This window comes from Dama dama, chromosome 29 (genome assembly GCF_033118175.1).
Source record: "Dama dama isolate Ldn47 chromosome 29, ASM3311817v1, whole genome shotgun sequence".
NCBI classification, from domain to species: Eukaryota; Metazoa; Chordata; class Mammalia; order Artiodactyla; family Cervidae; genus Dama; species Dama dama.
The window spans coordinates 18981065-18996589 of record NC_083709.1 but is presented as its reverse complement, the minus strand read 5'-3'; the positions used below and the strand labels follow the sequence as shown (position 1 = coordinate 18996589).

At 42.5% G+C, this 15525-nt stretch overlaps 1 protein-coding gene across 4 annotated transcripts in view; it reads right to left on the bottom strand.

The window, feature by feature from the left end:
- KIF13B (kinesin family member 13B) overlaps positions 1-15525 on the bottom strand; it is a 207129-nt gene that overhangs the window by 17146 nt on the left and 174458 nt on the right. For all 4 annotated transcript variants that reach the window (XM_061132637.1, XM_061132638.1, XM_061132639.1 and 1 more), the window contains exon 37: positions 14711-14844. In XM_061132637.1, the coding sequence (XP_060988620.1) occupies positions 14711-14844 (134 nt within the window). The remainder of the gene's footprint in view (positions 1-14710; positions 14845-15525) is intronic.

The window sequence follows — 15525 nt, the reverse complement described above, 5'->3', positions numbered from 1 at the left end:
GGCTGCCTCCTATTTCGAGAGCTCAAAACATTTCAGATCATAAGTTCATTAATCCTTACGACACATCTGGTAACTATTAATAAAAATGACTGCAAAGTATTTTGCAGCTATAAATACTAAGAAGTCCCATGAGGCGCGTGAATATAAGTATAATTATCTACATTTCACACTTCAGAAAGCAAGGCTCAGAGGCATTCACCTAACGGTTAAAGGCTGGACGGCTACACCAGGGGTCAGAGACAGGATCAGGAGGGACTGTGGCCTCAAGGCCAGCTGAAGCCCCCAGGGCACTGTCCTGAGTGCGGCTCAGGTCTAGTGGACCAGCACGTGAGAGGCGCAGGGTGGGGCGGAAGTGTTGTGGGCAAAAGGTGACAGTTACTTCTCAGACCCTCTCTCGTCATTTTTAAACTCTGGCTTTCATATGCCACCTGAATGAAACCAGAGCTCAGGATGTCCTAACTAGGCATAAGAGCTAATTTGTCTGGAATGAAGTCTTAACTCCTTGACACGATATGAAAGCACATCACCTCTCATGAGACTGAGCATGCTTCTTATCCAGAGACTTCCCCGCGCTGTCCCTTCCCTGAGGGAATCACCGCCCACCTGGTGAAGACCTAGCCATCGTTAAGTCTTAGCTGGAGCATGATCTACTCTTCCGGAAACTGCAGGAAAAATGCCTCCCCCCGCCGCCCCCGCCCCCTTCACTGTGTCACCTCAACACACCACCTAAAACCTATTTATCTGTCAAGGTGTCTTGACGGGGGTCACTCTCAACTGCAAGCTCTTTGCAGGGAAGAGATTATGTCTCATTCATCTCATCCATAAAACAAGAACTTAATGTTTGTTGTCTGAACAAGTAAATAAGTGAATGAATGACTTCAGTGATATAAAGACTGAATTGTACACTTAGGATTTGGAAAAATCCTGTCAAATTCCAAATTTTGGGCACAGGGATAGGTAGAGGGGAGAAGAGATATCTGTTGAAGCAATTTAGTTAACACTTTGTTCAAAAACACTGTATTTTCTGATACCTTTTTTTTTTCTTGTCTGAAAATGAACCTTTCCTAATAATCACCCCTTACCATCAATTTGATAAATTCTTTACAAGTCATGTTCTAATGGTTCCTAAGTAAATATGATCCTCTAAGTCTTTTTTTTTTTAACTCCAACCAATCACTTTAATCCGAGCCTAGAAAAATACAAGAGATGTAAGATTTATTCTTGCCATAAATACTCAATAGCCAACCTTTGATTTTCATGCTGATAAAGTGAGAAAAATATAAAGAACACTACCAAGCAGAATCCTTCCTCATCTTTGAATACGTTCTGGTAAGTAACAAACATTAGATAAAATCAGACATGTACAATTACCTAAAGATCAAGAATCAGCAATGGCTTAAGCAATATAAACAGATTTTGAAAGGTTATGTTAATCAGAGAGCAGGGTGCTAAGCCGGCAGTGACAGGGACAGCCGGCGGTGGCCCCAGCCACCGTGCAGGGACTGGCGGCCCCAGCCACCGTGGGGGGCTGGGGGGCACCCCTCAGGCCCGCCCTGCCTCACACAGCCAGCACCCCCACCCCCTCTGCCAGGGGTCCATGGTCAACCTCACGATCTGCACTCTGGCTTTCCAGGAGGATCCAGCTAAGACCGTGCTGGTCACGGACGACACAGCCCTTGTATCCACCTGGCCGTCAGAGTTCTCAGTTTAAATGAGTTAACTCTCACCCTAACCACTCCCTCAGTTCTATGGGTAAACCTGATCACCTCTGGGTTGCACATCTGGGAGTGGCAATCCAGTCCACAGGAATTCTCTGAGCAATGTCAACCAGGGAGAACGGTGGGTGGCCACCAGCTGGTCGTTGCCAGAGAGACTGTTTCCCGACTTGCCACATGCTCCTTCCGACCAGCGACAAATGTCAGCAAGGGATGGTGACTTCCCTTCTCGGACCAGTACTACAACCCCTCGTAAGGTTTGTACATTCACTTGAGTAGATTGCTCCAGTTCTATCCTCTTCCAAATCCACCTCCCAAACTGCAGTGAGAGAAGCCTCCTGAGACACACATTTGACCACATCACTTTCCTGCTTTAAGTCATCAATGCCTAGAAATAACTGTTTTTAGAAACAAATGGGCCAAAAGCCCCAAAGACAGAGTCTACGCAGTGTTTTTCCACAGTATGACTAGCTCCTCCTTCCTATGCTCTATAGATTCATTCTATAAATGTTATCACTTGCTGTTTTTCATCAAATCCAGTGAAACCTCTTCAGGTCACAATTGTGCATTAAATTCTGTTTCTTGACTGTGTCTCAGCCCTGCTCCTCACTAAGCACTGTAACCCCGGACAGGATGTCACCTCAGTGAGACGCATCGTCATCTCCGAGTCAGCGCCTTTCAGTCTGTGTGTCCAGCATGGCGGCCACCAGCCAGGTGGCTTCTGAGCACCTGAAATGTGGCTGGTGTGACTGAGGAAGTGGGTTTTTTATTTTACTCAATTTTAATAGCATATAAATTTAAAAATTAAAGTGCCTTTTAGTATGTTTTTGTAACGTCTTGGGCATGCGGATTTATTTTTTCAATTCTATGAACTCTGAATGCAGACCAAGTATTTCCAAGGAAAATTTAGTATCTGAATCGAGATGTACTAGAAATGTAACCTACACACCTGATTTTGAGGACTCTACAGAAAAAAAAAAGAGAAGGATATCTCAGATAGTTTTTTTTATACCGATGACAGGTTGAAATGGCGATATTATGAATATACTGGGTTACATAAATTATTTAATTCAACCTGTTTCTTTTTACTTTTTCAAGTGTGACTAATAGAAATTTTTAATGACACACATGGCTCATGTTATATTTTCATCAGACAGCACTGTTGTTGAGCTGATGTATATAAAATCCCTGGCACAGTAGGCACCATGGTAACCCTAATTACTGAAATTTCATGCACTGTCTTCCCAGGTACCTGTCTAGATCTAAGTACAACATGTACCACGTGCCTGTGCTAAGCCGCTCAGCTGCGTTGGGCTCTGGGACCCCCATGGACTGCAGCCTGCCAGGCTCCAAGGAGCCTTCTATATTCTACAGGTTGTGTCAGGAGTTGAGGATACAATATGTGCAAAACCAAACATAAACACAGTCCTCCTCTTCAGAAAGAGGCACTCAGGGTCTATACCTGATATTTCTATTTAATTTTAATTACATAAACAACTAAAAGGGCTTCCCTCATGGTCCAGCGGTTAAGAAGCCAGCTGACAATGAAGGGAACATGGGTTTGATCGCTGGTCCGGGAGAACCCACATGCTGCAGGGCAACTAAGGCCACGGGCCCCAACTGCTGAGCCCACGTGCTGCGACTGTTGACGCCTGCAGGCCCTCGAGCCTGTGCTCCACAGCCAGAGAAGCCACCGTGATGACAAGCCTTCACACCGCGCACTCGCCACCACTAGGGAAAGCCCACAGCGGCAAGGACCCAGCACAGTCAAGAGTAAATGGATCTTAAAAAAACAAAAAACCTAAAGGGCACACTCTGTCAACATGTACATTATTTATCAGTTGATGAAAGTGAATGAGCCTGTCCTAACAGACTTCATGGTTGGATGGCATCACTGACCCAATGGACGAGTTTGAGCAAATTCCGGGAGATACTAAAAAACAGGGAAGCATGGTATGCTGCAGTCCACGGGGCCACAAAGAGTTGGACAGGACTTAGCGACTGAACAACTATATATGTGTTAGCTCAACATACTTGAGATCCCACGTATGGAAAATTTTAAACACTAATATTTCTGAAGTTGTCAGGAAAGACACAGTTTCTTATATATTAGTTCACTTTTTAAACTTCTACATGATAATTGGTAAAACTTAAGTATTTATGTGGAAAAAGATTTCTATTTTTAAAAAATAGAATGTAATAAGTCACTCTATCCACTCAGTCTTTCAAGTATCCATGAAGAATGAAGGATAATTTATGAACCATAGTGAAGTAAAAGTCGCTCAGTCATGTCCGACTCTTTGCGACCCCATGGACTATACAGTCCATGGACTTCTCTAAGCCAGAATACTGGAGTGGGTAGCCTTTCCCTTCTCCAGGGGATCTTCCCAGTCCAGGGACTGAACCCAGGTCTCCCACATTGCAGGCGGATTCTTTACTAGCTGAGTCAATAGAATGGCTGTGAATCTAAAAACTTAAAAACAGAGTCTAAACCTAAACTGTCCCCAGCTCGGTATGTCCTACAAGCTAAGAATGGTTTTTACACTTTGAAACTATTAAAATATCAATAAAAGAATACTTTGTGACATGTAAAAATTATATGAAATTCAAATTTCAAGGTTATAAATAAAGTTTTATTGGAACAAAACCAGACCCATTGTTTGGCATTGTCTGCAGCCAGTTCTGCCAGCAAAGCCTAAAATGAGCCTAAAATAAAACTATCTGGCTCTTGATCAAAAAAGCCTGCCAAACCCTGGGTCTACAGACTCATACAAAAGTACACAAGGCCCATTTCTGAAAAATAAGTGGAAGATGAGCCCTCTTCAAATCAACTCCTATCCTGCCTCAGAAATTATCTTCTTTTCATTATTCTTCAGATTAGCTACTAACCCTGACTCTGCAGACAACCTGGCAACTTAGTGTCTAAGTACGTCAATATCCATACATTTCTGGGGCAAAGACAGATGGTAAGATGTAAAACAAAACAGAGATAAGAGTCTCATTTTGTAAAGCAGGAAGAATTGCCTAAGAATTCATCCACAAAGCCACTGAACAGAAATCATTTTCCTTGAATTTTCGTTAAAACTCTGTATTCCAAAAGGTCTGTACACAAAAACAAGCTACATAGCATAACATATCCAGATATAAACTACAGGAGAAAAGAACCTTTAAAAAAACCTGAATACTTAAGGAAAACTCAACACTAGAAAACAAGGTCTGGATCCTTTTTCTTATTTTTAGTTAGTTACGATGATGAACCGTTGGTACTTCCCTGGTTGTCCAGTGGTTAAGACTCCAGGCTCCCAATGTAGGGTGCCTGGGTTCAATACCTGGCCAGGGAACTAGATCCCACATGCCACAACTTAAGCCTGGAGCAGTCAAATAAAATTTTTTTTTTTTAAATAGCAGCTTCCTTCGAGACAAATTCCTACACCTCAACCAACTGAAATAGAACTTAAGGGGGATAAAAAAGATGATAAACCCTTAAGACACCACGGCAAGCATTTATACAGCCTATTTCATCAGAGGAGCCTGAGTAATGAAGAGTCTAAAACAGCATCTTAGTGCACAAGGGAAGAACCAGTAGCTGTGTTTGTTGCTCCTCATTCTGCACAAGGAGCAATCACTCACATGAAAGCTGAAAGAACTACCTAAGCATCTCTGCAGCTGGGTCAGAGATGTGTAGGGCACTGCTTTCTCTACTCAAGGCTCTGTCCACCTACCACACTGGAAGCTGTGTTGAAACTGGAGACAGAAACACTTGTGGTCAGCAGGGCAGGCCTAAGCAAAGCCCAGGACACTGGAGAGGAGCTAAGAGTAGAGCAAGGATAGGCCAGAAACGTGGCTGTGTTTTTGATGGTGGAGATTAAATGTGAGCATTAACTCAGATGGTAAAGAATCTGCCTGCAATGTGGGAGACCTGGGTTCAATCCCTGGGTCAGGAAGATCCCCTGAAAAAGGGAATGGCAACCCACCCACTCCAGTATTCTTGCCTAGAGAATCCCATGGACAGAGGAGCCTGGTGGGCTATAGTCCATGGAGAAGTAAAGAGTCGACACGACTGAGCGACTAATACTTTCACTTTTTCCTTTCATTAACTCCTTAATTCCCCAAATGAACCAAAGATGCCATTTGGAATTCAGAAGTTGGAAGTACATAAATAGCTTCATCTGAACACCAACTTCTAGACACATGAAAAAAGCTATTATGCCAAATTAATTCAATCTAACTAATTAGAGAGCAGGAAGTTCTTTCAATTATTTTATGTGCTGTCTGAGAAACACACTTGAATATGAGTACAGATTTCATTAATTGCAGTTCATTATTTTCCAGATTCGTTACTAAACTTGCATCAGAAGGTCAGAGACAGCAATTTTGTCAGCTGCCACCTCTTTCGGTGCTTCTATCTTTTGCATTTCTGGAACTCAGACAGAAATTGATTACAAACAAAAAACAAATCTCCATAAAAATGAGAAACATAAGTTTTATAAATATGTTCAAGCCAGATGATTTTGTAAACTATGAGAAACTTTGTCTTTAAAGACTTCCTTAAAATCATTATTTTCTTTCTTTATAAATTTATTTGTTCCAGGATGAATTGTTAGCTTCTATCTTACCAGAAGAGATCCCTGAATCTTCTCAAATACTGAAATATGCCCCCCAAATAATAGAATTTTGATCTGAGAACCTGCTGATTCCAAAGAACAAGTTAATAAACACTAATCTTTTCATTAGCGATTATGTGTTTGTATCTTTGCATGAGGGACGGAACTGAACATTCTTGTTTGAAAATGTCAAGGACACTCTGATTAAAAGTACTTTTTTGTTAATAATCATTCCTTCATCACTTCTGCTTCTCTCCCACCTGATCTAACAAAGAAAAGAGGAAATATGACTGGTAGAAACAGGACCCATTTCATTCCTCGGTTCTTTTTTTTTTTTTTTTTTTTTTTTAATTTTTTTATTATTATTATTATTATTTTTTTCCAGTGGGTTTTGTCATACATTGATATGAATCAGCCATGGATTTACATGTATTCCCAATCCCGATCCCCCCTCCATTCCTCGGTTCTTACTGGGAATACTCTTAAGATTTCAAAATCTTATTTTTTAAAAACTAGAAGTGACTGAAATCCATGGCGGTTTTGAGAGAGGACCCTGCTATCTATAAATCACTGCACTCATTCACGGTTATTACCTTCTCTTCGTTAATATCACTTCGTCATTCTGTGCCTTTCATTCTGCTGTTTTCCTGGAACCATCCTTATACAATTCTTCCCCGCTTTCTGTGTTGCGATCCCTTGAATGCTTATACAGTCAGCTCTCTTAGTCATTGTTCAGTCAAGCTATAAATAACTCCTTTAATCCTTCCTCATAAATCATTTCTGATGTTATTCTCTGAAATAATTCCAGTTGGTCAATGGGACACCCAGCAGTAAGGTGCCCAGAACCATGTGCAGTGATCTAAGTGTCCTCCAATGAGGCCAGAGAGCATCCAGGCGTGGGTTTAGGTGGGTTGCTGTGTCTCTGCTACTGTGACTCTTCCAGAGAAGGAGTTTAAGTCCCCAAACTAACTTGGGACAGAAACAGAAAAAGCAAGGAGCTTTAAGATCTTTCATCACAGTTAGGTGGGAAACAGAGAGAGAAATGGCTTTGAAAACGCTGAAGAGAGAAACGAGAGTGTGCTTGCCTTACTCTGTGGCCTGCTGGGTGACTCTGGGCTGTGTCTGCGGTTCCACTGTTAGTGGATTTAGTGGATTTTAGGGGGTTTCTGTTTAGCTTTTATTTCTTTACTGTTTCTGGCCATGCTGGATCTTCACTGCTGCATGTGGGCCTTTCTCCAGTTGCAGCGATCGGGCTCCTCATTGCTTCTCTCATTGGGAAGCACAGGAATGAGGGCGTTCAGGCTTTGAGAGCTGCCGCTGCCAGGCCCCAGAGCACAGGCTCAACAGTCGCTCCTCGGTATGTGGGATCTTCCCAACCCAGGGATTGAACCCGTGTCTCCTACGTTGGCAGGCAGATTATTTACCACCGAAGCCACCAGGAAAGCTCCCCCTCTGTTTAGTTTTTTGTATCATCTCACATTGCAAATCTTCAGCAGTGCTACTATCTATTTATTATCTCTAAGTTTTATGACTACACCAAAGCCTTCGACTGTGTGGATCACAATAAACTGTGGAAAATTCTGAAAGAGATGGGAATACCAGACCACCTGACCTGCCTCTTGAGAAACCTGTATGCAGGTCAGGAAGCAACAGTTAGAACTGGACATGGAACAACAGACTGGTTCCAAATAGGAAAAGGAGTACGTCAAGGCTGTATATTGTCACCCTGCTTATTTAACTTATATGCAGAGTACATCATGAGAAACGCTGGGCTGGAAGGAGCACAAGCTGGAATCAAGATTGCCGGGAGAAATATCAATAACCTCAGATATGCAGATGACACCACCCTTATGGCAGAAAATGAAGAGGAACTAAAAAGCCTCTTGATGAAAGTGAAAGAGGAGAGTGAAAAAGTTGGCTTAAAGTTTAACATTCAGAAAACTAAGATCATGGCATCTGGTCCCATCACCTCATGGGAAATAGATGGGGAGACAGTGGAAACAGTGTCAGACTTTATTTTTTGGGAGGCTCCAAAATCACTGCAGATGGTGATTGCAGCCACGAAATTAAAAGACGCTTACTCCTTGTAAGGACAGTTATGACCAACATAGACAGCATATTAAAAAGCAGAGACATTACTTTGCCAACAAAGGTCCATCTAGTCAAGGCTATGGTTTTTCCAGTAGTCATGTATGGGTGAGAGAGTTGGACTCTGAGGAAAGCTGAGCGCCAAAAAATTGATGCTTTTGAACTGTGGTGTTGGAGAAGACTCCTGAGAGTCCCTTGGACTGCAAGGAGATCCAACCAGTCCATCCTAAAGGAGATCAGTCCTGGGTGTTCACTGGAAGGACTGATGCTGAAGCTGAAACACCAGTACTTCGGCCACCTCATGCGAAGAGTTGACTAGTTGGAAAAGATCCTGATGCTGGGAGGGATTGGGGGCAGGAGGAGAAGGGGATGACAGAGGATGAGATGGCTGGATGGCATCACCGACTCGATGGGCATGAGTTTGAGTAAACTCCGGGAGTTGGTGATGGACTGGGAGGTCTGGCGTGCTGTGATTCATGGGGTCGCAAAGAGTCAGACATAACTGAGAGACTGAACTGAACTGAAGTTTTATGCAATGTTCGTATCAATATTTATCCCTTCCTGTACTGGGAGAATTGATCCAGCTCTCTTTTAGGCATATGCACTGATTTCTACTTTTCTGGGTTCTTTCTTACACATTATTCTAAAATCTATGTTAAGTTTTTTTTAGAGTGGTATTGATTATTTAATGATTATTTATATAGGCCATTAAAATTAATGTACTAACAAGTCACTAGCAGCAAACAAAAACCAGAATCAAAATAGAGAGCAAACTTGGAGGTATATGTGTATTCCTTTATGATACACTAGACACCTCACCGGGGTACAGCAAAGCCAGGCAGTAGGCAGGGTGGTGGAGAATGTTAATCAGCATAAATTTTATCTTAGTCTTACTAGGTAAGTGACACAGAGGAAGGCATGGTGTCTCTCTGTTTCCATAATGTATCTAACAAAACCTCTTATAATCTCCTTGGTAGAAAGAGGGAGAAACAGGGGTAGGAGATGGCACTTACTGAACAGGCAGAGCTGAAACACATCCATTGGCCATTCTGTGGCTTTGGGAGTGAGCTCCAGTCACATATGACAGAGCTCTCTCTCACGCTTAATGTTCCATATTTTGTTTGTGACTCAAATGCAGAGTAGGCCCTTCAAAAGTTTGCAGATGCTAATAAGAACAAATGTATCTTTAAAATAATTATTCAAAGAATATCTTGTTAACCTAGGAATGCTGAAACAAAATCAAGCTGAAAAGTTTTAAGAATGAATCTGAAGATTCTTATTTAAGTATTATGCTTCAACGAAGGGGCTTCTCTGGTGGCTCAGTGGTAAGGAACCCGCCTGCCAGGCAGGAGACTTGGGTTCAACCCCTAGGTTGGGAAGATCCCCAGGATAATAAAATGGCAACCCACTGCAGTATTTTTGCCTGGGAAATCCCGTGGGCTACAGTCTATTGGGGTCACAAAAGAGTTGGACATGACTTAGCAACTAAACAACGTACTTCCAACTAAACAACGTGTAATAAAGAGAGACGTGCATTGGCCAGAGTGTAAGCAAATAAATAAGCAAATGAAAAGGGGGAACATTAACTGACCAGAAGCACAATGAACTAAAACTTAACCTTAAAAAAAAAAAAAATACTGCTATCATGTGCCACTTTGGTAGAAGTACATTAGTCAAAAGAGGAAGACAATAAGTGCACTATTTTCAAGCAAAGGGATTATAGGATCACTTCTGGTCTCTCCACTTTAGCAAGACCCTGGCAAGACCACTGAAGAATGATGAGGCATTTATTATGAGAGACAGAGTTGACATCTTTAGCTGTTAGGACTGGAGAAAGCCTAGGAGAGTAAAGAATCTTTAACTTCTGGGCAACAGCAGAAAAAAGCGGAGGCAAAGATTGGGTGGCAATAAGCCAACTTTTTTCCTGAAGGACTCGGAGGGTCCACAGGGAGGGAAAAAAGTAAGAACTTCAACTTTTGGGTATCAAGTCTGATTTCCAAGTGAATAGGATGCCATTATAGTGATGATTACTGTGAAAAACTGGGAAACACTAAAAAAAAAAGTCCAGTCGGTACAGCAATGTACTTGGTGTTATTTTGAGATTCCATTGTTGCAAAAGTGCCCCATTTTCAAGGATGAAACATCATTTAGGTGGTAATGACTTAAAGCATATTAAAAGTGGCCCTAGTAAGGGAAACCTCTATATTGATATTGTCTCTGTATTTCTCTAGATTGACACCGTATCCAAACTGATAGTGGAAATAATAATTTACTTCTCTAAAAGCTTTAGCAAAGATAGCAAAAATGAGAAGAACAGAAGCATCTCTGATCAACTAAGAACAGTTAGCCAAACAACTTTAAGAACAGCTCTTCAGTGGAACTTGCATCAGTCTAAGAAAGAAACTTCCTGAATATGCCTTGATATCTCAAATCCCCACTCGGGTGCAATTCTCTCACCTCTGAACGTTAACCACAGTCCTTTACACTGGGTATATTCCAACTATCTAATGTTAACATCTGTATATTCATCAATGGTCAACCAACATACACTTTCCATCAAATCTGCCTCTGCCTTCAAGGATTACATTGTAGAGGAGATTACCAGTGAACATATAAATGTAACTCCTAACAAAAAATTAAATAAGGGAATACACTGAATTATGTACAGTAGAGGCTGCTGTTTTATTTAGTTTGGTTGCTCCAGCGCACACTAAATTCAAGCATATTTGTTTACAGTGGCCTTTCTTGACCCTTACAGTAGCAGACCAGTCTACTATAGACTTACTAACCACACAAAGACTTTGGTGAGGAGCATTCCAAGTAGAAGGAAATGCAAGTAAGAAAACTCTTGAGACCAAAAGGAGCTTCATGTATTCATGAGATCAACAACAACAAAAAGGCCAATCAATATGGCTTAGCATGGTGCACAAAGAAGAAAATAAAGGGAATAAAGATGAAAGGTCAGGGGGATAGATCACATAGGGCACTGTAAACCACAGTAAGGAATTTAGACTTTATTCAGTTTCAGTGAGAAGCAATGGAAGGTTTCAAGCCATGAACTAATATAAGGCCTTGGGAGCTCGCTCTGGCTTCTCTGTGAGTAACAGACTTAGTCGGGCAAAAAGCATCAGCTGATCAGTTGGTAGCCTGCTGCACAATCAGGGCCAGAGACGATGGCTTGGATGAGTGATGAGAAATGGAGTCATCACACTGAAAGTGGTACCTATAAAATTTACTGATGGTCTATTTGTGAGGTGAAGCAACGAGGTGGACATCTGTGCTATACGCTGAGATGAGCATATATTAATATTTCAGAAGTATTCTGTATGCTGGAAGTAAACAGACTTGTGAGCTGAAACCGACAGCAATGACATGAACTTGTAAAATGTGAATGTCTAATTGACTTGTAAGTGGAAAAGCTGAACGGGCAGTTAGCTCCACGAGGCCAGAGCTCGGGGCGAAGCCTGGGCTGGAGATGGAAATGTGAGCATCAGAAGTGCATAAACAGTATAAGCCACAGAGTTGGATGAGGTCATCCAGGAGGGCGCTCTGGAACCCCTGAATGTTAGTAGCTTGACGGAACAAACAGTCCCAGAACAGGCAACTGAGGAAAATGGAACAGTCAACAGGGGAAGTCCAGCAGACGGCTCAGGGCTGAGTCCAGAGATGAAAATGTTTCCTGCACGATGTCAAGTCAGAGGACAGAGCAGTGCGGGCAGAGAGACGCGGCTCTGGTGACCTTGAGAAATGGTCCTCAAGGGACTGTGGTTTCATAAACCAACTGGGAACAGTTCAGATCCATCACTGGGCACCTTCATTAAGGCTACTTTGTATTTATGTTTTCATTTATTTATGAAATGCGAAGCACTGGGGGCCACTTTCTCCAACACCTTTGCGTGTGCGTGCCAAGTTGCTTCAGTCGAGTCCGACTCTCTGCGACCCCGTGGACTGTAGCCCGCCAGGCTCCTCTGTCCATGGGATTCTCCAGGCAAGAGTACTGCACTGGGTTGCCAAGCCCTCCTCTAGGGGCTCTTCCTGACCCAGGGCTCGAACTCGGGTCTCTTATATCTCCCGCACCGGCAGGGGGGTTCTTTACCACCAACAACACCTGGGAAGTCCTTTGCACATATATGCTCAAATAAAGTAAACAGAAAGAATATTACTTAAGGTATCTTCAAAGTATTTCAAGGTTACCTCTCTTAACCTGGACACTGCACGCTGCAGTTTCTACCAACCACTAGACTGCTTTCTAAACCGCTGCTCTTCCTCTCATATCCGGAAGAACCAATCACTCACTGGCAAAAGAGGACAGGTTGCTTCTTATGGTAGCAGGTGCTCTGACTCATATCAAAACCTTGAAGCAGCTTTAAAAGAATAATTGTAACTCTGGTCATCTGAGTCACTGACTTCTAATGCAATTCCAATTTCCTTTAGCTTATGTAACTTCCGTCCTCACCAAACAGGAATTGAAAAACAGTGGATATCAAACTTAAATGTAAATGAAAATCACCTTACTGCGTGTGTGTGTGCTGTCGAGTCTGACTCTTTGCAACCCTATGGACTGGACTGTAGCTCACCAATCTCCTCTGTCCATGGGATTTTCCAGGCAAGAATACTGGAGAGGGTTGCCATTTCCTACACCAGGGCATCTTCCCAACACAGGGATCAAACCCACGTCTTCTGCATTGGCAGATGGATTCTTTACCACCAGTGCCACCTGGGAAGCCCTGAAAATCACCTTGTGGACAGAGGATGAGATGGCTGGATGGCATCACCGACTCAATGGACATGGGTTTGGGTGGACTCTGGGAGTTGGTGATGGACAGGGAGGCCTGGCGTGCTGCGGTTCATGGGGTTGCAAAGAGTCGGACACGACTGAGTGACTGAACTGAACTGACTGACATATGTTGTTCAGTTGCTAAGTTATCCCCATCTCTTTGTGACCCCATGGACTGTCGCCTGCCAGGCTCCTCTGTCCATGGGGATTCTCCAGGCAAGAATACTGAAGTGGGTTGCCATTTCCTTCTCAATTGTGTACTTATAAATGCAGATTATCAGGTGCCCCAAGGTGAGGAATGGGTTCTAAGATCAGGTCATAGTTTTAAGTTACCTTTTTAAAAAGCTACCATGGAAATTCTGGCACAAACAGTCCATGAATCATACTTTGTGAAACAACAACACAGCAGTTTAGAACAGAATAAGGTACACAGTAACAAACCCTGGAAAAATCCTTTTCGCCTACCCTAACCCCCACCAAGTATCAGGTTGGCTATTTCTTTTAGATTTCACCATCTCAGATTCATCCTGATAACAGTCAAGCACCCTTTATGTGCCCAGTTAAATTTAAACATTTCCAAAATCTCAAAGTTTAATTTTTTTCATCCAATATGAATCTATGCTGATAAAATAAGCTCATATACTGCTAGCTTGAAAAAAATACCTGCACAGCAGCCTTACAAAACTATTACCTTGAATATACACTCATGAACTTAGAAAATTCTTTTAAAGAGTTAAGGTCTCAGGCAAGGACTCGCCTGCACTTCTGCGACTTGAATGTTTCAGTGAATGTGGAGAAGCTGATGTCAAAAGACCTATTTCAACAACTGAACTTGCACTGTATGTGTTTTTGAATGAATATAAATAAATCCTCATTTATCATTTTCTGCTGAATTCACACCTAGAGAAGGCTAGAAACTGCACTTCCAACAGGCTTCCCATGCACCATCACATACAAGCAGTCTCCTGATGATCTGGAAAACCCTTTCACATCTTCTCTGAAACTTCTTCTAAGGCTGGGTAGAGAGTTTCAAGAAAAAGGGGGCCTAAGACAAGTGATCCCTTTTGATATTTAAGTGAAAGAACAGGTAAACCACAGTAGAGGAAAAAGAAGTTGAGCGGCAAGGACAGGGATGATGTAAAATTGTTTGAAATAAGAAATGAAATCAAGAATTAAAAATAGAATTACATTTTCTGTTTGGCAATACACAAACAACGCTAAGTGCACTTCATAAATTTCACTATTGTTGCTCTAAGTGATATTACCATAAATCACATTAGGAGCGTACTTGGCATTTTTTAAAAGCAAAAAGGATTGAGAGTGTCAATACGTTTAAGCAGCTCTGTTCTCTTCGACGAGAGTGGAAGAGAGACTATCAGAGCTTTCAGCAGGTCTGAAAGCCCAGCTCTGACACCCCCACGGCTGCTCCCCTCCGCCCCCCCCTCCCCGGTTCAGCGCAGCAAGGGGCAAGGCTGGGCCAGCGGCCTGTCGGGAGCACGTGCACGGTGCTCCCTAGATGCTTTTACCTGATGCGCGAGGGGAGATAGCTGTTTGCCCCTTTTCTCGTCACGGACCGGGAAAAGAGACTTCAGCAGCTTCGGCATCTGCGGCACCAAAGATTTCACCGGGTTCAAGTAGGAGGCCGCGAGGCTACTGAGTCCTGCCGAAAATATTGAAAGGAAAAGAGATAAGGCAAAAACGATTACAGAGATGCTCTCCTTACTATAAACTGGCCAAGCATTGTTTGTAAGCAAAACAAACAATAAAAATTTTAAAAGGTATACTGGAAAAATTAATACTCAAAAGACATAATAGTACTACACGTATTGTGTGCTCACTCAGTCCTGTCTGACTCTGCGACTCCATGGACTATAGCCCACCAGGCTCCTCTGTCCATGGGATTTCCCAGGCCAGAATACTGGAGTGGGCTGCCATTTCCTCCTCCAGGGGACCTATAGTTACCCTCAAAAACAATGATGTTTCCTTCTCCAATTAAACAGCAGCAGTTGGGGTATTTCTAAAATGCTCTAATATCCAGCGTTCCTGTTAAATCCAAAGGGTCACCCAAGCCAGGCCTTGTCATTAACTAATCAAGTACTAACTTAGGCCCTAGAATGAAATGGGACTTTTTACTTTTAAATCATATAGCCAGTGACACACACATTAGTTCTCCATCTAGACTTTAACCTCCTTATAAAGTCAAGGACCGTATCTTATTCAACTTTAATTTTTCATGCTATTTACTGAATGAAGATGATGAAGCTGACCCAAGACGACAGCAGTGTTGGGTTGTGTTTTCAAGTGAGTGTCCTGAACCAACCCTGCTCCTACCTGCTCTTCA